This window comes from Crinia signifera, chromosome 2 (assembly GCF_055691185.1).
Source record: "Crinia signifera chromosome 2, ASM5569118v1, whole genome shotgun sequence".
Lineage (NCBI taxonomy): Eukaryota > Metazoa > Chordata > Amphibia > Anura > Myobatrachidae > Crinia > Crinia signifera.
This window is the reverse complement of record NC_139218.1, coordinates 69,961,877-69,985,254: the sequence shown is the minus strand read 5'-3', so window position 1 is coordinate 69,985,254 and position 23,378 is coordinate 69,961,877. Positions and strand designations below refer to the sequence as shown.

At 42.4% G+C, this 23,378-nt stretch overlaps 1 protein-coding gene across 13 annotated transcripts in view; it reads right to left on the bottom strand.

The window, feature by feature from the left end:
- MYO18A (myosin XVIIIA) overlaps window positions 1–23,378 on the bottom strand; it is a 315,102-nt gene that overhangs the window by 16,386 nt on the left and 275,338 nt on the right. For 9 of the 13 annotated variants that reach the window (XM_083172333.1, XM_083172336.1, XM_083172338.1 and 6 more), the window contains 5 exons: window positions 21,048–21,185; window positions 20,173–20,358; window positions 17,951–18,090; window positions 17,771–17,815; window positions 11,658–11,780 (listed from right to left, as the gene is read on the bottom strand). In XM_083172333.1, the coding sequence (XP_083028459.1) occupies window positions 11,658–11,780; window positions 17,771–17,815; window positions 17,951–18,090; window positions 20,173–20,358; window positions 21,048–21,185 (632 nt within the window). Of the gene's footprint in view, window positions 1–8,217; window positions 9,640–11,657; window positions 11,781–17,770; window positions 17,816–17,950; window positions 18,091–20,172; window positions 20,359–21,047; window positions 21,186–23,378 lie in introns of those variants that run through there. The other 4 variants (XM_083172334.1, XM_083172345.1, XM_083172346.1 and 1 more) reach the window with 2 other exon arrangements.

Genomic DNA, 23,378 nt, shown 5'->3' with positions numbered 1-23,378 from the left:
TTTCATCTTTTCTATTAAAATGATTCACTTTCTACTGACCTATTGAATCTGATATGAAATGCTCAACAATCCAACATAACACAACCAACAATAACTGCAATATTGGGATCCTAAAAATGTGACAAAAAGTCTTCTTTCTTTAAAAGCGGATGTGGTGCTTAACAGATTACACTATTTTTTTTATTTGTAATGACTGATTACAATAAAAGGTTTTTTTTTAAATAAATAAATAATAAAGGAATAAAACCCCACAAGTCTATGACATGAATATTAGGCAGAGTAAGGGTGCATACACACTGTACAATTTTTTTGACCAATTTGGTTGAAAGACATTTCCATTGAACCCAGTGTCCTGGACTAAAGATGTTGACGAAATATATTGACGACAGACGAAAGAAGAAAGATTTAGCTACAGTTTATAGGCTCTTTTTGAAATATATTCAAATTGAGCTGCACGCACAGTTGACGAACAATCTTGATGAACAACTGGCGGGTATGCGCATCATCATTCATCGTTTGTTTGTTGACAATATCTTTTGTCAACATCTTTCGTCCAGGACACTGGGTTCAATGGAAATGTCTTTCAACCAAATTGGTCAAAAAAAATTGTACAGTGTGTATGCACCTTAAGGTAATACATCATTACTTAATAATGTTACATAATTTGCAGATTCAATATCAATTTAGTCAACAAATAATACATATTAATGCCATTAAATTGTTTTTCTTTTCAAGCCAGTTCAGCTAATAACCAATATTAACCCCTTCCCGACATTTGACGTACATTTACGTCATGGCCGGGATGTACTTCCCGACGCATGGCATAAATGTACGTCATGACTTTAAACTGTCACCGCGTCTATAGACGCGGTGACAGAGGGACGATGGCTGCTGTCCCTGACAGAAGACATCTTCCCTCGTAGCCCAGGGGGGGCAGCGATGCCCCCCCCCATCGGCGATCGCTGCGATTGGCTGTTCAAATGTGAACAGCCAATTGCAGCGTTTTCTGTGTTCTGTGTATAATTTTGTCTCTGCTGCCCCCTAGTGTCCAAAAAAATTAAAAGGAGGTTGAAATAATGATGGTAAAATAAAGTAGACATATGGTCTTTGTTAGTTATTAACTATTTTGAGTGGTATGATTATTTGTCTCACAAGCAGAAAATTTAACATTTTGCAAATTGCAAAATGTTCAATTTTTTTACGACATTTTGGTATTTTTCACAAAAAAAAACAGACTGTATCGACCAAAATTTACCACTAACTTAAAGACTAATGTGTCACGAGAAAACAATCAAAAAATCACTGGGATAAGTAAAAGCAATAAAAAGTTATCCCCACATAAAGTGATACATGTCAGATTTGAAAAAAAGGGCTCTGTCAGGAAGGCAAAAACAGGTTGCGGCGGTAAGGGGTTAAATGTCTTGCTCTGTTGTCCCATTTTCTGCTAGCACATAATCCTGGTAATGCCATCACTACCTGGCCTGCACCACAAAGGAGGCAGCAAAGCAAATGTGATACTATATCTTCTATCCTTATATGCTAAACAAATAAATATGAGGCTACAGTATATTATAAACATTGGCTGATAACCTCAAAAGATTCATATGGAAGTAAACATGAGGTAACCATGCCAACCATTGTTAGCAGACAACTTATAAAACCAATTCTCAAACTATACATGGATCTAAGAGGTTCCTAGTGGTTTCTATTTTTAAACTTCAGAGACGGCAGAGTATTTGAGTTTATTCTTCTCAATAATATTGCCTCCACCACCAAGTCTAATGGGGCATACACATGGGGTGATGGAAGTCCTATTTCTAAGCGATCTAACTAGATTGCTTAGACATAAAGCACGGATCACTCCATGTGTATGCCCCCCAGTGATGGCGATGCGCAGTCCCACATATCGCCCGCAGAGATAGCCAGTAAGTGCATTGTCTATCCTGCTCAGCACGGAGCATTCAGCACACATCGCAGGTGCAACTACATGTGCAGCCATTTGTGCTGAGGGATCTCTGCTTAAGCACTTCGCTCAGCACGGGACTTTACAATCCTGAAATGGAAGATAAAATGGCGCACTTGTTTACAAAAATTACACAATAAGACATAAATGATACGGTGACTGGCTGTATATCACACAGTAGCTAGCCATAAAGGCATGAAAATAAATAATCACTACCAGATTCACTTGAACTGGCTTGCAGTCAAACAAAAACTTGCAGATGCACACTCTAGTGATGTGTCCTCTTGTATCTCTGCTCCATACACCATGAAATGTACCCTACTAGTGGCTGGTGCTGCTTTGTGTAGTACGATGCAAAGTAACCAACTGAGGAACTGCAAAAAACGGAGTGTGTAATCCAGCTTTCTGCCCAACGAACTGGACTGCACATTCGTTAAATACCCAACAACCGGTCTTTCATTACACTACGCCATAGTACGGAACAGTACTAGTACTGTCATGAATTCAGAGCAGTTGAAGTAGTGATAAAGGATTCAATTACATGTTATGCCACCCAGATGCATTTTACACTAAACCATTGCAGACATTGTATTGCACATGTTAGGGGCCGTCTGTGAAAGACACATGGGCAGTATTTCATAAGGAAAGATCTTTTCAAGATCAATACTGTACTCTTAAAGTACTCTGCTCAAATGTATGTATCGCTCCGAACCTCACAGCTTACCAAACGCCTGAGACGCCGCCTGTCCGACCGCTAACCCCCCTCTGGCAAATTCCTCTCGGTAGCATGTGAGGGGATGTGTAACGAGAACGACCATCAAATGATCTTCTTCCTTCGCAAAAAGAAGTTAGTGGAAACTCCATGCGCCTGGATGAAGACGGGACGGCATCGGCCTGCCCACGTACCGGTAGAAACACCCAGCGTTTTGATATAGATGACAATAAAACACTGGGCATTTTCCTGAGCCAGCCCCATTCCCGTTGCTGTCCGAAGCAAGGCACAAAGGTGGACTGCACATGCGTATAATAGACCATGCGCAGTCCCAATAACAACAGGATTGGGGCAGAACTCGCACAATTGCGAGTAAACCAAAATCACCCCGAGTCTCAGCATGATAGCACCCCTTATTGGGGCCAGATGTAACAAGCTTCAAAAAGTGATACAATGGAGAGTGATAAACAACCAGCCAATCAGCTCCTGCCTGGCATTTTTCAAATCCAGCCTGTAACATGGCAGGCAGAAACTGATTGGCTGGCTGTTTATCACTCTCCATTTTATCCCTATTTGAAGCTTAGTACATCTGGCTCATTATGTTTGGAATCAAGGTGAGAAGTCCAAGGTCCCCGTCCCCCCATGTAGTCAAACAATACATTATTTATGAAAAGACAAGTTACGGTAATCTGTCATGGAAATGTGAGGAAACAGCCTGACATGATTTCTAAAAAACAGACAAAAATAGGTTTGTCCTCCCTCTCAGAAGGGAACGGGTTACACAGTGAAGTGCTAGATGGCTGCAATGAAACCATGGATAATAAAATAGGCGACAAGAACTGCAAACTGTTCCTGCTGTGCCGATTAATTTTCACTCTGCTCGCGCTCCAGCTTCCTTGACAGCAAGAGCTACACAAAGCTTGACAAAAAAAATCGTATTTTCAACAAATATGTATAGAAGGGTATTTGCATATCTGTGGATCACCAAACTCTCTATTCAGGGCTGGAAAGATTGAGGTCACTCAATGGGGTGTGTGAGAATTGAGATTAGCAGAGCAGCCTTAAAAACATAAATGAGCCGGAGGCTTGAGTCCTTTTCCATAGTTTCAGGGTTGGCACAATGTGCATGTTCACTCTGCTGTATCCTTGGAAAAAAAAGACATTTCTATATGGATACTAGAATGGAACTGCTGTTACGTCCAGAATGTTACATATTCTGTATATTCGCAAGCTGCAGCAGCACACGGTAATGATGTGCAATGTTTCAATATACTGCATGTCTACGGTCATACTTACCTATTCAAACTTACAACCCCCTCCCCACGAAATCGGGACTCCCAGATCCTGCCTTCACTGGTCGCACCAACTCACAAACACCAGCACCCCCATGTAACTGGCCGGAAAGTGGACAGTCAGGTGGGGCAGCCAGAAAGTCGGTACTGCTCTATTTTTGGAACATATTTATTGTTGTTGTCTATACTAGAATAAGGGGCAGAAAATTGTAAGATATTCATTTAAATAAAGTTCTATATTGCAAAAGTTTACAAAAACAAATAATTATCATTACAAGTTTTGGGTTGAAACAGAGTTGATTGCAAAAGCAAAATCTGGTATTTGTGTAGTTTGGCGCCGTGCTACTTCCGGGTTCTACGCTCGCCACAAACTATCTAAAATAAACTAACTTAACTCCATGCCAACATGGATAGTTCATACCCCCACTATCCATGGAGTTGATTTTAGATAGCGTGGCGAGCGTAGCGAGCCACCGAGCCCGCAGCGTGGGTGAGCGAAGCGAGCCCCGCAAGGGGACTCAGACGCCTGGCGCCGAGAATATACACAAGTAACCAAAATCTTTTGAAAATAGGCAAAACCATGTGCATTGCAGGTGGGGAAAATGTAACATATTTAGAGAGAGTTAGGTTCGGGTGAGTTATTTTGTTTCTGTGCAGAGTAAATACTGGCTGCTTTATTTTTACACTGCAATTTAGATTTCAGTTTCAATACACCTCATTCATATCTAATTCTCTCTGCATGTCACATCTGCCCCACCTGCAGTACAGCATGGTTTTGTCCATTTGAGAAAGATTTGGCTTCTGTGATCAACTCAGAATCAGGCCCATAGTTCTGATTAAGGGCCGGATTCAGGATGAGATGTACATTTGCCGGATCCCACCCTGCACAGTGCGTGCAAAATCATAGACTGCCCCCTTGCTGCACAGCCCAGCTACTTAAACTGTTTAAGGGCTTGCTCACACTAGCTGGAGCATGCACAGTTTCCCAAAAATCGTGATTTGTGATTTTTTGGGGAAACTGCAGAGCTTGTTGAATCCCCCCCCCCCCAAAAAAAAACACCAATCATCTTATGTCATTTTCTACCACCAGCCTGTAAAGTGACAGAAGTTATACTGTAGTATCAAAATATAGACTTCAAAATTTACAATAACACGGGACCTAATTACCAGCTCATTACCATTAAAAAAACAAAAATAATAGCTAATACTCATAAACCAGAGAAAGAAATATGACTCTGGTACAAATGCAGGGTCTTCTTCCATGTGATCAGGGATTATTGGCCTGTTTCATGTTTGTAAGTTATGCTCGTTACTCTGTGGGTGGGATGAATCATTGCTTGGAGATTTATTTATTTTTTTGTACACAGTAAATACTTGCTGCTTTTGCATGTTGCCCGCACATGTTAGACAAATTTATATTTCAATTTCAAACACACCTCAGCCAAAACTAGTCAATGTGCACGACACACGGGACCCGAACTGCACATGGTTTTGCTCAGTTGCTTTACTTACAAACATGAATCAGGACAGATCTATGGCAGATTTAAAGTGGTTTGTCAATTTTTTGTTGATTTTCTGCACCGGTCTCCTGGTGGTAGTCTGGATGCCAGGGTCGGTATAGTGAATGCCGGCATCCCCACCGCCGAGATGCTGAATGCATCCTGCCTGCTGGTACCGCTATGTCTAGTGTCCCCCCTGAGGACTGTGGCAAAAACACACTGGTGCGTGTGATTGGCTGATTGTAGATTCACCTTTGAAGATCATTGCTTATGTAAATATTAAATGTTGATATGTTATATGATTTTCAGGATATATTTTAGCTCTACATTTGTTTTACCCGTATTTGTGTATGGAATGGAATATTATACTTGCTGTATTATGGAGTTTATTTTCCTTGTGCATATGGCCTGATTATGTGTACAGCTGGCCATAGAGTTGACCACCCAATTACGAAATATCGGGCTGAGAAACAGGGTGAAAAGTGGCCAAATGTGCAGGTGTTTGTCATCTGATCCGATCCGATGTGCGGGCCCGTGTGCATCAGATTGGAGTCGGAGATTGGACCTGTTTGCATGTCAGACGGGATTGCATGCAATATATCACATGTAAAAGGACTGCATGCATTTTATCGCATGCAATCATGCTGTCCGGGAAGCCCCTGGGTGGCTGAAGGGAGATTGGCTGGAAAATCTCCAGGGAGAAGTCACAGTAGTATATGCGGGGGGTTAAGTATATTTGAGGAATGTCATATGTAAACTTGGCATACAGATGTAGCCATGCTCATTTAGCCTACCTATTGGGGTCTGATCCCAATGAAATCTGCAGCATGTCTCAGCGTGTCGCAGCTTTGCACAACATGGCTAGTGTGGTGTTTAGCATTGCTGATGAGTGTAATGCTTATGTTAATCCACCAGATGTCGCTTTTGAAAAACAAGATTGCGCATGGGTGAGGTCTCCAATCAAATGCAGTACTGTAATGTAGTTCAATAACTACTGTACTGTATGTAGACTAAAGCACTGCTTTGTACTGTATGCACAGTATGTATTGCAGCCATGGAAGAGGCAATTACAGTAGGAGACGGAGGCTGACTGACAGATGGGGGAGGTGCAGTGAGCTTACAGGGTATGGGGGGATTGAAGTCAGAGTTGCTGAGGGGGAGGGGGCAGTGATGCACTGGACTAAGCTCACCCTGTGAACGGCTTTGCTATACAGTAGCGTCTCTTCCGCTGAAATTAGGTTTCGTGACCGCAGTCTGCAGCGGAGAGTGGTAAAAGATACAGTTTAAAGACTGGGGGCTGAAGCAGAGCATGTGTATGGGAGAAACTGACCAGGCATTTTTTTCGCAAACCAAAATATGTGCACATGTTAAGTGGAAGCACAGCCTACTGTAAATACAGGAAGTCCCAATATAAAACAATAAAACAGTACAATAAAAAAAAATTCAAACAAGGGAATCGAACCTGTGGCACACTCTGGACTGAACCATTTGCCATTAGGTCTTCTGGGTACTTGTGTAGTTTCACGGCGCCACCTGATCGTATGCAAACTATATAAAATCAACTCCGTGCCGTAGTGGATAGTGGGCGTATGAACAGGTGCAAAATTGCATTGCACATCGAATCGCATGCGATTTACTGGCGCCGTGAAACTACACAAGTATCGTCTTCTCTACTGCAAGTCGGTTAGCTCACTGACACCTGCTGCAAATGAGTTTCTGTGTATGTATTGTATTAAAAACTGTATCCAATGTACAGTAAATACTGTTACAGTAAGTCTAGTAGTCTCATCAGCCACCACTGTTATTTATGCTACATACAGATGTAGCTACTGTACGTTCATCTATGCTGCTCACAGTAGGATACTGGCACACATCATATAAGTCTTACTGCTTCACCTCTTTACAAAGCAGGAAGCACGTTGATGAGGTATATGATCACTTTTTTGCTGGGGTGGGGGAGTGTTCAGCCCAGACTTGGACTACGCAGCAGCCACTACAACAGCTGTCAACGAGGCAATACCACCTGCAGCTGTTGATACCATGATGCACCTCAGTGTACTACAAGATAACAGGCAAGGTCTGAACAAAGTGTAGCACTGACTGGTACCGTGCCTGCAGCTATTGATTATGACAGCTGTAGGTGTTTTTGCCCATTCACCAAAGCAGGGACAGCATGCGAGTTCTCAAATATGCCCAGTAAACCAGCTGGAGGGGATGAGACATGGCACATCTGCACTAGGCTGCTGCGCTGTGGTGGGGCTGGCACTCCACCACTCCGGCAGCCGAGACGGTCTTATGTCATTGCACTAGCGCTTCCAGGTACACCTCGGTAATGAGCAGGAAGAGGTATAGCTGCAAGATATGTCGCTATAGTACATGTGATTTACCACTACTGCTTTACTTGGAAATATCAATTTATACCTGAAAAATGAAAAGTAAACTATAAGCTATCACCATAGTTTGTAGCATTGAACATAAATATATACCTCCACAGACCCTAAACTAAACTATCACAAAATAAAAACAGGTTGCATACTTTTCTGTCATACTATGATAGGGACTTAACAGAAACAGGAGAGACGAAAGATGCTAATCTGACTATGGGTAAAGTGTCATTTTAAAGATTAAAAACAAGCCATACTGTACAATATTGTTCAGGTCAGATGAGTGAAAACAAACTTGGTTAACGGACTTAAATTTAAACAACACTCCAAGCTAATGTTAGTTAATCCACTCCGTGCAGGACATGCCACTGTAGGTCCACTCACAAGCAAACACCTACTGCCTTAATCGCTTTCTGGCCGGTATAAATACTTCATCATCAGGCTGTCAACTTTTTTCTTATGCTTCTTATCCTCCTTCTTAGACTGTTTACTGCTTTTTTCATCTTTTTTGTCTCCTTGAGGTTTTTCTTCATCTTCTGAATCTTTGTTTTTCGGCCCTTTTTTCACACTGCCTCCACTACGGTATGATACTGTAGACCCTGATGAAGAATCAGATTCTGATGAAGATGAGGAGGAGGAGGTTTCAGGCTCTTTCTTCTTGGATTTCTTCTTGGATTTCTTAGTCCGCTTCTTAGAACTCTTCTTTTTGTGCTCCTCTTCTGACTCTGAGTTAGAGCTACTCTTTCGAGCCCTATTTCTTCTGCTAGGAGTTCTGGAGCAGTCCACAGCAGATGCTGATCTCTTCAGTCCAGAAGATGACTCTCCCTTTTCTCTGGGCAAGCTCTTCACGCTCCGTACACTTTTTGTATCATCCTCATCATCTGAATCAGGATCAAGACTCTTCCTCTTGAACTTTATAGGTTTATAGCTTAAAACCTCATTGATTGCAGCCTCAAGATCTGGATCTAAGTAACTGCGGTGGGACACAGGCTGAAGTTCTCGGCTTTCCAGTTCCCTGTCATCTGCTCCTGGTGTTCTAGCTTGGGGAGGTACTGAAAAACTACGTCCAGAAGAGTGCTGACTATATAAAGATCGGGAGTCACTAAATCCAATGCTAACAGAGTCATCAAAATCATCTAATGTGCTCCTAGCCATAGACAAACGGGTGTCTGAGCGGTTTCCTCGAGTTGGGCTATCCAGTATAAAGTCAGAACGCCTACTTAGCGATGGACTTACAGATGATAGGCCATTACGTTGCTCATCTAATTTGGAGGTACTACGTCTTAAGATAGGTGGGCTGGTAACACCGAAACTCATTGTGGATTTTGTCTCATCCTCATCTTCTAAACCTCGCCTGCTAGATCGGCGACTGGAAACTACAGATACTTTATCAAATTCTGGACTTGCTACAGACCACCTCTTGTCCAGTCCTTTTCTTGCACGACTAGATGCCTCAGTGAATGCTTGAGAAACTAAAGATGTGCGATCATCCAAATCTTCACTGCCTTGAGATTTTCTCCAAGAACATACTGAGATTGTATCATCAAGAACATTTCCTGAAGAATCCTTTTGAACCTTCCGGAAAGACCTATCTGGAGACTCTGACCTTTCTTTCAATGTGGAGAATAGAGAGTCCTCATCACCCTTACCGCCTATGGAGTCCTTAATGTTTGCTCTCTTTCTATAACTAAGGGAACTCATTGAAGACACTGGCCTGTCTTCCAACTCTTTGACTTGCTTGACTGGCTTGCCTTCCTTTCCCTCCTTCATTTCTGTACCTTGGCTAGGTCTTTAGATTTGAGAGTGTGTACAATTTTGATGTATGAAAAAAAAGTCATAGAGATGTAAAAAGGACAGAAATAATTAATGAGACAGCATAAATAAAAGCACAATGAAAAAGAAACATGGAGAATAAGTTCAGCATTTGTATATATGGAACAAAAGAAAGAATGAGAAAGAAAAAAAGCTATGTAATTACAGTACAATGAAAGAATGTGTGTGCGTGTGTTAAAAAAAGGCATAATTGCGAATATAACCTGAAAACAAATGTAGTACAATGTAGGTGACATCTGCCTGCATACATTGCAGTCATGTGTGACTTGTCTCAAGTTGGAAGTTAAAATGAGAAAACTCTAGTTAAGCGTCAGGTGCGATGGCGCATCAGCCCATTTTCATAGGCTGCCGATTTTACTAGAGAAAAGGAGCACCGGTCACAAGGTGATTTGATGGTAAAAGTTGCATAAAGACCTGGACATTGCAGCCTATGCCTAAACTATATCAGGCCAGATGAAGAAATTAGGAGATCATAATGGGCTGCCTGATCTCAACAATATGCCTTGAAAAATGAATTTAGGGACATTGGCTGAGTTGCGGTGCTGTGGCCTGTTGCTAATTGCTTGGAAATGACTAATGCCTAGCGTGATTCAAGCTGGCTAGAGAGCACCCCAAGTTATAAATTGTGATTGGTTTTGTGGTTAATGACGCACACAATTTGCTGATGACCCTCAGCAGAGGGATCCAGGCTGAAATAAACATGCTCTTCGAAGAAGTCTTCTGCATCTACTGCCTGTCTCACATGTAAAATATACAATTAAACATTGCAGCTTTCTGTCACAACAATAACCCACTGTTAAGTGCTTGATTTAGAGCATTGTAGAGATGGATGTAAAAAAAAAACAACAACCTGTAAATAACATGTTGTATGCGTGACAGAAGCAGATGATTTATTGTAATTAAAAAGAAAATAAGCTACTGGGTGTGGAGGTTTGCAGAAAAAAAATTACAATATTCTGGACCCCTACTTATTTTTTATTTTTTTGGTTTTATGTGAAGCCAGCTGTCAGCTGTCTTTGACTTTCAACCCTAAGGGGATGTGCAATTGTTTTATAATCATAGACACGGATTTAGAAAGTAAAGACAGATGGTGATGGATTGGAAACAAAACCTGAATAAGCCGTTAGTATCTTAAGGGAAATCCAACTTGTATTTGGGTTAAGAATTTGTATAGCCCTGCCCTCTTCCTGCACGCTGATTGGTGGATGATTTATGCCATCTACCAATCAGTGTGCTAATTTGGCAACATGCCATTAGGCGACCAGGTTTAATACACTGCTAATGACCAGACCAGCCAGAGTCAATTATTGGAGAGAAGAAGAAGAAGGGTGTACACCTCAGGAGCTAGAAGGAAAAGTATGTGAGGAAAAAAAGCTCAACCGGGGGTTCACACATGTTGAAAACTCATTGGTACAGCGATAAACGTGGATTAGTGAGTTTCCACTTAATAATCCCCAATTGTAGGTGTAGAGATAAGGCTATTTCATGTGCTAGGCACATAGAATGTCAGATATAGGGGCACAGAATCCCCATATAGCCAACACTCTATACGATATAAGATAAGACAACATTTTTGTAGTCTGTGTGTGAGCTATTATTTTGTTTAGACATCCTCTCTAAAATGCTTTCATAGACAGCAGGTGCAATGGATTATTGCTCGAAATAGCTTGCCATCTAAAATCTATCTGGGAAGGGCCCAAGTATTCTTGAATTTCTCATTTAATGTTTACCCTTCTGTTATGATTTAGGAATGAAGCCTTTTGCCACAATAGTTTCTCTATACCTCAATGCCCACTTGAGGTGCTCACAACAACAACCACATAACCATTACATCAAAACAATAAAAGGGCATGCTGAGGGACAGAAAGGTCCTTCTGCCAGTTAGTCAACAGATATGGAAGCACCACCGATATGAGTATATACAAAAAATACATTATAGGGAAATTATATTTTAGATCCTTAATCTCTACTGACCTAGTGCTCTTCAAACTGCCATCATCTGAAAAGGCTTTGGAAGAACTTTTGTTCTTGGATAGCCAAGACTTTACACCATCCACACGGTCATCCAGATCCGAGTCTGCATCAGAATCGCCATCACTGTTATAAAATAAAAACAACAGTAATAAACAAGTGAGATAAACAAAAGATGAAAGGGATGACCTAAAGCATGCTGTAAATCTGACAGGGTTAGTCATTGTATTATTCCAGAAAATAGATAACAGTTCCTTCAACAGGTTCCCCTGGAAGAGCTCTAACAACAGAACAGATTATATATAACTCTGTAGAGTTAAATATAAATATTATATTTAACTCCACAAGGTCATGTAATGCTCTATAGAGCCCCCTCTCCGTGAGCATCCCTACTGGTGGCTCTTCCCTCCAGTCAGAAGCATTACCATTTCACCAGCATAGACCTTAATCCTTACTTCAGAGAAGGTATGACCAAAGTGGTCCTTGGCCAACTGTCCATGTTTTCCAGACCACCTAGCTGGTGTACAGGTGCATTCATTACTACGGTCAGGTCTTCAAACGTGTGCTGCCTTCATTTCTAACTTACACATTCCACAGACCCACAGGTGGCCTGAAAAACATCAACTGTTGGTGGATCTCGAGGACTGTTTGGCCACCCCTGCTCTAGAGGTAAAGTAAAATGTTGCATGAACTGCATCATTAACCTGCTATCCACAATAAAAGACTGCAAGTTCCTAGCCCTGCTGAACAGGCCGTACTGATCTTGATGAACGATCTTGATGCCATGCCATACCACTCATAGGCATATATAATCTGGAGTGTGATGCTAATTACGAATTATAAATATTGCACAGAATACAAAACAAACAGATTAAAATATATTCAAAGGTATTCTGAATTTTCAAATGGTCATAATGTGAAAAATATGGGTGTGTGGTGTGGGGGAGCGGGGCAGATAGAGGCAAAGGGAAAATGGGGGTAAGAAAGATAGAGACAGAGATGGGGGTTGACGGGAGTGAGATGGAATCAAAAAGGCCCTTTTAGAAGGTTTGATACATTTCCTCCTTAGTTCTTCACAATTTTTAAGGTGCCCATACACAAGTATGATTTGGGACAACTGGGCCGAGAAATCAGGCCTATGTGCTTGATGTCCCCCTCGGGTCCGAGGCACGGTCCCGTGTGCATTGGCCCTGAGCCGGAGGTAGTAGGTAAATCGCAGTACTGTATGGGAACTTTTATTCTCAGTAAATGTAGACACAGCAAAAAGAAATTCTATAAAGTAGGTTCAATATATTTCCTCCCAAGTCTTGAGCATCTCAAGAAATTTTCTCTAAATGGTCAAAAAACCTATATAAACTAACACTATTCAGCACAAAAATGCTTTATATCCTATTAATTCCCCTTTATAGAAGTATGTGTCCAAAACATACGGAGGCAGCTATTTTATTCACTTCTTTTGGGATGATGCAGCCTATTAGTACCGCAGGGACCAATAATACGTCATAACTACTGGCCACAAAGTGCTCTGGTAAGGTCAGTAGCTCAGTCTCTAATAAGGCCACAACCTGCGGTGCTATTTTAGACAGAAAAGCCTCCATATTAGCTAAACAGAGTCTAAACATCTTTTAAAAAAATTCTGACTGAACAGTTTAAAAAATAGTAGAATGCGAGTTTATATTACAAATCATTACTTTCAAGCAAAAGTATGCGTTTTCCCTGTTTTACTTACTCTGCATGAAGGTAATGTTTAAATGCAATCTCCATTTTAAAATGGCTTTTTGTTATTAGGCAGCAGACTTTTGAATCACGGACTAAAAAAACGCAATTTCGAGAAACAAATCCCTCAGAAATGTAATTTCTAATACCAACGTGTAATAGAAATCCCAAATATATATTGTCATTCTATCTCCCGCAGTGCCTTGTTGCATATAAAATCTGCTTGTGTCATTATGACAGCCTGGTAAAAGGTTTAGGATCAAATGGGAATGCCAATTGCTGTGAAGACAGGCTCACTCAGGCATCTGCTTGCAAACCTGAAAGCATCACGGGTAATTTAAGCCGACTCGACTGTTACAATAATTTAAAATCAATAAATATTTCAGCATTTCTGGCCTGGCGTCCGTATTGGAGATGACTAGAGCAGAAGGCTGGGCGGCAGGATTATGTGAGAGCGGATATTTCAGCCAACGCAGCGTTACATAATATTTAGCGATGCTATGTAAAGAAAACTAATTTGCAGCACAGAGTGTATTAAAAGGCGTCTGTCATGGCAATGTCTCATCAGCTGAACTCTTCATCCTCACACCGGCAGCTGGTACTATTCATCAGGGAATTTTTTTTTTAGCATGGCTATAAAGCTATGAAAAGACACGAGCATTTGCACGGGTGCCATTTTCATGTAGCTCTGCACAGTGTTGCAATCCCAAGGAATAGTGCACATGCCATATTCCCAGAAGCCAGCACCAGCACCGCCCCGGGGTTATCCTTATTTAGCCCTAAACAGCTGGGGATTATGTTTCATCCACCACAGGCAAAAGAAACAACATCCCTGCAAGCAGCCTTGTTTTTCGGACCTGCGAACACAAAAATACATTTCACTGAAACTGTGTTTTTGTTAGAAAAATCTATTTTTTTGGAGATGGCCTAATAGGATTGCCCAAAAAAAGAATAGGGAGAAAAACTGAGGGAAAAAAAAACAAAAAACTGTTTTTTGCTCCCTATAAGTTTTCACCAGCCAATCAGTGCAAGCCAATCAGCTCCTAAATGACATGTTGCAAGCAGTGCTTGAAACACTACAGTAAAGGTGCGTACACACTAGACAACATTTTAATATCGACCAGTTCTAGCAACATTTCTGTGTTTATCATCCAGTATGTATGCACTATATCGTTAACTATCGTTCCCATAAATCTTCAGCGATGTCCTCGGTCATCTGTACATGCAGTTCAATCTAAGAATATAGTCAACAAGAGCATATTCCTGGATGTGGTCACAGACAATATCGTTTGTAAAATCACTCAGTGTGTACAGATGGGGCCAGCTCCATTGTTTCTGGTGCATCGCCAGCCGCCTGCATCTGGCGGTTGGCGCACTAGCAACCATGGAAGTGTGAGAATCTCACACGCTTGCGCGTCCACTGCCGTGTCGCTTGCTGCGCCAGGTGTTGCTCTGATGAGTTGCTCTGTACATACAGATGGAGCGCCTCTCTTCCTTGGCCGGGGATCGCCAGAATGTCCTCGCTGGCGATCACCAAGGCAGAGGTGCTCCATCTGACAGTTTCAGGACGTCGCCGCTGGGGGTCCCCTGCCTGTCTCCACCTCAGGGAGATGGGCAGGGATGGGGGGACAGCGGGGTGGCGAGAGGCACCGGGGGAGGTGGTGGGGGAGGCAGCGGGGACCCGTAGACAGCTCCGTAGCCACGGGGCGCGCGAGCGTCTCGTGCATGCGCTCCCCTGGCGGGAGCCGGCCGCGGCTGGCAATACTATAGCCAGCCCCTGCAAGAATGAGGCCGGCTCCAACTGTACTATGTATAGTTTTTCTGGATGTTCAAGCAACTGTTCTTTTAGTATAAATAAATACAAATACAGTCAATTCATTGAAGTTTAGTTTAAATACTGCGCTTATCGGATATTTTGAGGATCTCCCACATCAACGTTTGCACTCAAAGGGTTAAACAAGAACGTCTCAAAAATAGAAACGTTTAACAAATAAGTCTCTGTCACTGTTGGCAGACTAAGTTAAAGATGTTTGTTTTGGGGGGGGGGGGGGGGGGGGGGGGGGGGGGGAGAAAGCTTCCAGATTAAAACAAAACAGTGCATCTCAATCTGATAGGACATTAAAAGGGAAATATGGCTCAGACTGCCGCTTTAGAACAATAACAGTCCCCTGAAGTGAGTGTGAGAAATGATGGCAGCTAAAGAATTGCCCTTATTTAACGTTTCTCTCCCTGGAGATTAATAACAATTTGATGGACCAGGTAAACAGTGTGTTTAAAGTGAGCAGGGGGAACTAGAGGCCATAATCACTTCCCATTTGACTTACACCTACACAGGGACCAAGCAAAACTTGTAAATTCGTTTGACATATGTAGCACTGCAATAAATTGCCACCTCCGTCCGACACACAGAAACATCCGTCACCCACCCCTCCGCTCCCCACCCTAGCATATCACTGATCTGATTTCCGACACTGCTGTGGAGCTTTGCTAAATCCATTCCCTGCATGCTTAAAGCGGATTCTGGTGATACTGTCTGAATACAGAATGGCCTCTTGCTCATTATGTGTAAAGGGAATGGGAACTGTGGCTGTGTTGCGAGTAAATGGAAATAATTTTTTCCTGCTTGGCTGGGTAATAGTATAAACAGAAACGCCAACTCTTCTCACCCCTTAACTCCCTCACGTCTTTGCTTCCTTCTCCACACCCTTCTCTCTCGTCTGCCGCCACAGCTGAGGCAGCCAAGAGAGGTCTCACGGGAAAGCGGGAGAATCTCTGCTCAAATTGAAAGCATGTCTGGAAACAGGTACATGGCATTAGCTGCAATGAACAATTTATTTGCCAACATTAGGCTTTTAACTATCTAGAGACACAGCTAAGCGCGAGTTCCAGCTCATGTCGAGGGTAAAGCCACATCTTGTCCCCTTGATACCCACGCAATGCATCTGTACTCATTTACAGGTATGCCATTATAACCATATAATATACTCATCTACAGAAGTAAAGACTGCTGTGGTGCTTCTAACACAGAATGTTCTGTATCTCTCTGGTAAAACTACAGATCTGACTATGCTAGAAGCACCACAGCAGAGAGTGATACCCCAGACAGGAAATAGCATTTGCAGGGATTTTGAAAGGTGCAGGGTGCTAGAATGAACACTACGCATATATTGGTTGAGAATGTTCACATGGTGTAATGACAGAATTATACTGAGCGGACTTTGGGTCAGCAACTAAGAAAAAAAAAACAAGCGCTTCTGGTATTTTAAATAAAAATGTAGAAATTATTTGGTTATGATATCTGTCTACAAAAAGCGGTATCACCATTTCTTTATTCTACTTAGCAGAGAAGGCTTTCTCATCTGGTCCCCTTACACACCTCAATACATGCTGTATAAAGTGCAAAAAAATTAGTTGCAGGTTCGCCCCAACAATTATTCCAGAGCAGTGGTTCTTAAATTTGGTCCTCAGGAATCCACACTGGTCACCCAGCAGGGGTACTGTGTATCACCAACTGTCACATTTTAAATATCCACAGGTGAACTGAAAAACATGTACTGTGTGGGGTCCTTAGGACCGAGTTTGAGAAGCTATTTTCTAGAACAGCAATTCTCAAACTGTGGGTCCCAACTACCTCAACATGGGTTCACGACTCTATGATGCTGATCATCAGGTTAATGTGTCTGTGGAGGGGGAACAGGGTATAACTCCTTAAGTAAACTCCCACTGCTTCCCTCTTCCATCCCCGTCACCTTTCTCCATCCCCCCCCCCCATTACCCACTGTCTCCCTGTCACAAAAGCAGTAACTTCACTTCACTGACCACACATGTGGCGGCCATTCAGTAGTAACTTGCTGGGGTCCTGTAATCATTTTTATTGTCTGACTGGGTCCCAGAGCAAAATAGTTTGAGCACCCCTGTCCTAGAAGATAACATATATTTGATGCCCCCTTGGTGAAGCCTAAAGCAAAAACAGGAGTAACTTGAACAGCACTGCAATAATATTAGAAGTAATGAACTACATTGGTCATTGTGCTTGGTATAACCCCTACTTACAGAAATTACAACAAACAAAACAAAGGTCTCCGAAACCTATAGAACACAAACTAAAGTTTGGTATGAAAAGGAATAAAATAATGTTGATAATTTAGTTTCTGGTAGCCGATTGCAAGGAAACAAGTTATGCGCCTGGGACAAGTTTAAAGGGTAACATCATTTTTTAACATGGTAAATGGGGTTAATTAACCAGGCATGCACTTATCTGAGTCAGTCAAGAACCATGCAGTTATGGCGGATGCCAGGAACCTTCAAGGGGAAAGGATTTTAATGGGAAGAATATGATGCTTAATGCATGCTAGGTTAAGGGGCAAGTTAATAAATAGGAGAGAACAATGTAATCTCACTTTTTATTCTTGCGTTTATGATACTTGGTCACCATGTCCTGCAGACTGAAAACATGAAGATAAAATAAAACATGAAAAGATGTCAAATGAAAGAATAAAAGCAGCACGAACAATCAAATAACAATGACCATGAGACTTGATGCATGTCTGTAATGCTGAAAAGTCACAAAGATTCCTAACCTGTTAATGAGGTCCTCATTATCGTCACTTTCCATCTCATCTTCTATTGCGGCCTGAAGATCTCCAATGCGCTTGAAGGCCAGTTTCAAGTCTGACTGCAAACTCTGATTTGCAGCTTCCAAACTCTCAAGATCCATTTCCTGCAAAGAAAACCATCAAATGGTTTATTTTATTGTCCTCTGCCAAATCTACTTACTTTATAGGAAGTCTATCCCTTGTGCTGTGCAATGAATACAAGGATGACAGTGGTATCGGAGAATATGCAGCAATCAGCATAGGAAGTACGGGGCAGCATCTCTACTTCTAAAAACCATCACTTTAGTTAACATACCCCTAATGCTAATTGATCCCCTGGAACTATCCAATTAGACCCGAAGGCAGCTCAACAGTAACTTATATTTGGAGAATCCCTGTAAGTGCCCTGTTTCGTAATCGTGTGTGCAAAAAACATAGGTCTGAAAACTTATCCCAGATCATATGTGTCACCCAACAGGACATTTTCTCATAGGACCATACTGATTTTCAAAGAGATATGAGGTGCGGCCACATTACACAGGGTCATAATCAGATGGACCATGGGGTGCAGCTCAGAGATTTCTGGCACACTTTGCTATATTAATTATATATAATTACAACATATAATTATATATCCAAATTGCTACCTTTTATGGAGGTAGGTAATTAAGTAACAGCAAATCCTTATTGCTCAGCTATCCCTGCAATCAGCATCTGTGCTACAGAAGTAGCAGAAATACTGCTGACTGTCCTGCTTACTGCACATATGTCACCTGAGGGGATGCATGTGCACAGCCAGAGGTCACGCTGGTACCAGTAAAGCCCATTGTGACAACCCCAATAACCAAAGGCATGTGCCCCAGAAAAGGGGGCATGGCCTTGTAGGAATTTCCAGATGCCCTCAAGTTGATGGACATGAGCTAGCTGAAAAGAAGCCTGGCTTCTTAGTTAACCCCTAATTGCATCACTCCGGAAGGTGTGTCCAGCATCCCCAGACTGATCTGTCTGTAGTGCTGGCTTCTTCTCTTTGACAGGAGGCGAGTGCTGCAGCACTTGGCTCCTGTCATTGCAGAGGAGCCAGCATTCCTGGATGCAGTCCACATCCCCCGCACCCCCATAGAGATGCCACTGCTCGGATCCCTTTTTGCAACCCCAGACATTCTTCCCATAGGAACAAGTGGGGCTCGAAGAGAAAATACCACCTGAAGATGGCGTCAGTTTTTGCAAGCAAACAACCAAAACAATCACATTACCAAAAATGAGTGTGTCCACATACAATACAGGTAGGCATGCTGTCATACAATAAAGGTAGGCCTGTTGTAATACAATAAAGGTAGGCATGCTGCAATACAATACAGGTAGGCATGCTGCCATACAATGCAGATATCCTTAGATAATTCCGCATGGCTTCCAAGTTGCAGTGACTGAGCATCTAATATATTGTTTATTTATACATTTTTATGTTTATTTGTATACTGAAAATGGCAATTTAGTTTATTTGTATACTGAAAAACTACGTGATCTGATATGACTGGCAAAGGTGCACATACATGGTGCGATGAACTCTGTGCTTTTAGTACTAGATTGCATTGTATCTAGTACAAAAAGCATAAAATGTGCTACACCATGCTTTCTGTACTAAATACAATGCAATCTAGTACTAAAAGCATGGGCTGCACAGAGTTTATGTGCTGTGCGATGGGATGCCCACGGGAGCGCGCATCGCACAGCACCATTGTACCATGTATGGACACCTTAACATTACTATCTTTAAAGAACTTGATAACAGTGCAGGGGTTTACATGTCTAGATCTGTTGACACCATTTTTTTTACCATCATTATTGCCCAGGTTCCAAGATTTGTTCTTCATTAAAATCTATCACAAAACCTATATATCTACACTCCTTACTTATTTATTCTACAACAAAATAGATAATAACTTTAAAATAAATTGGTTTCCACAATAGTTAACATGAATCAAATGCAAATGTTTAATGTATTTGGAGGGAGGGGAATTTATGGCACCCACACATGATATCACTTTACAGTGAACTGACAGCTGAAGTCTTTAAATGTTTGTCGAAGGCACACAACAATTGTATCCCAGCGTGCATGAATGTGACAGGTTATCTAAGAAATCTAGCCCTGGTTGGCTGTAGTTAATAAAATCTGAGACAACAGGGTAGAAAAGAACAGGATCATTTACCAGTTCATGCTTTTTGCGGCTGGCCTCTCCCTCTTTTTTGGACAATTCTCCCATTTCTTCCTTCATGTCTCTAATTTGCCGCTGCATCCTTTTATTCTGCTCCTTTTCCCGGTTTTCTGCAGCTGCCCGCTGATCCCGCTCCTCGGTCAGCTTCTCCATGTTTTCTTTTAGCCGGTTTACCAGGCTCTTTTGGGAATAACCATATCAGAGTTAGCTCTATAAGGTGCATCAGGACTTTACAAAAAAGTGAACACAGTGGCAATGTTGAACGCATCGCTCCAAATGTAAAAACAATAACAAAAAGAAAAGGTAACATATCCAAGTTGAAGAATGTTTAATATAATGTACAGGAAGCTTCTCCTACAACTGTAGATTCAATGGGTTCAACATCTACTTATTTCAGATTACATAGTGGCTTGGGCAATAAGATCCATTCGCCCAGAAAAGAGCATTCAACACAGTGTGCGATGGTTTTCCCAGGACAAATTACCCAATGTCAAATAAGCTACTAAGTGGCTTTTGTGAGGATACTCTATAATACTACAAAACAATAGTTTGCGGCAATGAAAGGGAATATTAATAAAAGTAAAAAAGGATGTGAGGAATAAATAACTTGACTAAAGATAAGATTTTAAGTGTGGTATTATAGATTTAAAATGCAAAGAACATACCGTACATAGGCAGAACTCCCATTGGCACAGCAAACAGGAGCACCTTAGGAATAATGGGCCCACTGCTGCCCCTCTCACCCACGTTTTTTCCCTGACACACTCTGCCTCCCCCTGTCACCCTCTACCATGTTGTCATTTAGTTATATATCCAACTTCAGATGTATTGCTCTACAGTTCAGGATCGTGGTCAGGGGCTTTGCTTACCTCCATTCGCTTCACTTGGGTCCTCTCAAACTCCAGACGTGTTTCCAGTTCCCGGATTTTGGCCTCCTGTCTGCTCACTACAGATTTATCCACCATAGATTGCTCCAGGAACTCCAACTGGCTCTGCAGGCCTTGTAACTGGATAATGTACAAAACATTCAGGTTGAGCATCCCTTATCCAAATTATTCCGAAAACCATACATTCCAGAAAGTGAAAAAAATTATTATTATTTTTTTTTTTTATAAAAGCACTACTGGGGACATGTGTAACAGCTCTACTGAGGACATGATATGTAACTGGCACTGCCAGGGACATCTGTAACAGCTCTACTGAGGACATGATATGTAACTGGCACTGCCAGGGACATCTGTAACAGCTCTACTGAGGACATGATATGTACCTGGCACTGCCAGGGACATCTGTAACAGCACTACTGAGGACATGATATGTAACCGGCACTACCGGGGACATCTGTACCAGCTCTACTGAGGACATGATATGTAACTGGCACTACTGGGGACATCTGTACCAGCACTACTGAGGACATGATATGTAACTGGCACTGCCAGGGACATCTGTAACAGCTCTACTGAGGACATGATATGTAACCGGCACTACCGGGGACATCTGTACCAGCTCTACTGAGGACATGATATGTAACTGGCACTGCCAGGGACATCTGTAACAGCTCTACTGAGGACATGATATGTAACTGGCACTGCCAGGGACATCTGTAACAGCTCTACTGAGGACATGATATGTACCTGGCACTGCCAGGGACATCTGTAACAGCACTACTGAGGACATGATATGTAACCGGCACTACCGGGGACATCTGTACCAGCTCTACTGAGGACATGATATGTAACTGGCACTACTGGGGACATCTGTACCAGCACTACTGAGGACATGATATGTAACTGGCACTGCCAGGGACATCTGTAACAGCTCTACTGAGGACATGATATGTAACTGGCACTGCCAGGGACATCTGTAGCAGCACTACTGAGGACATGATATGTAACTGGCACTGCCAGGGATATCTGTAACAGCACTACTGAGGACATTATATGTAACTGGCACTGCCAGGGACATCTGTAACCGCACTACTGAGGACATGATATGTAACTGGCACTGCCAGGGACATCTGTAACAGCACTACTGAGGACATGATATGTAACTGGCACTACCGGGGACATCTGTACCAGCTCTACTGAGGACATGATATGTAACTGGCACTACTGGGGACATCTGTACCAGCACTACTGAAGACATGATATGTAACTGGCACTGCCAGGGACATCTGTAACAGCACTACTGAGGACATGATATGTAACTGGCACTGCCAGGGACATCTGTAACCGCACTACTGAGGACATGATATGTAACTGGCACTGCCAGGGACATATGTAACAGCACTACTGAGGACATGATATGTAACTGGCACTGCCAGGGACATCTGTAACAGCACTACTGAGGACATGATATGTAACTGGCACTGCCAGGGACATCTGTAACAGCTCTACTGAGGACATGATATGTAACTGGCACTGCCAGGGACATCTGTAACAGCACTACTGAGGACATGACATGTAACTGCCACTAAATATGTACAAGGACACAATTGCTTGGTATTTAAATTCAGTATCTGAGATAGTACACAAACTTTGTTTCATGTTTTGAAACCTTGTTTTATGCACAAATAAATGATATTTGTGTGTATTTCATGTGTTTGATGTGTTTGTACAACATGAATGCAAGATACATCATTGGGTACTTATGTAGTAACTGGGCTGCCGATTTTGAAATCGGGTCCATCGCATCGCATCGCACCCGACCAAATCGCATGCGATGCAATGCGATGCGATGCGATGCGATGGACCCGATTTTTCCATAGGATTCAATGTTAAAATGGACTGAGTCCATTTTAACATGGAATTCAATGGGAAAAAGGGGTCCTTTTCATACCCCTACTATCCAAGTGGGCATGGAGTTGGATATAAACCTGTGGCGAGCGTAGCGAGCCACCGAGCCCGAAGCGTGGCGAGCGTAGCGAGCCCCGCGAGGGGACACAGAATACCGTCCCCTCGCGGGGCTCGCTTCGCTCGCCACGCTTCGGGCTCGGTGGCTCGCTACGCTCGCCACAGGTTTATATCCAACTCCATGCCCACTTGGATAGTAGGGGTATGAAAAGGACCCCTTTTTCCCATTGAATTTCATGTTAAAATGGACTCAGTCCATTTTAACATTGAATCCTATGGAAAAATCGGGTCATCGCATCGCATCGCATCGCATCGTATGCGATGCGATGCGATATCGCATCGCATCTG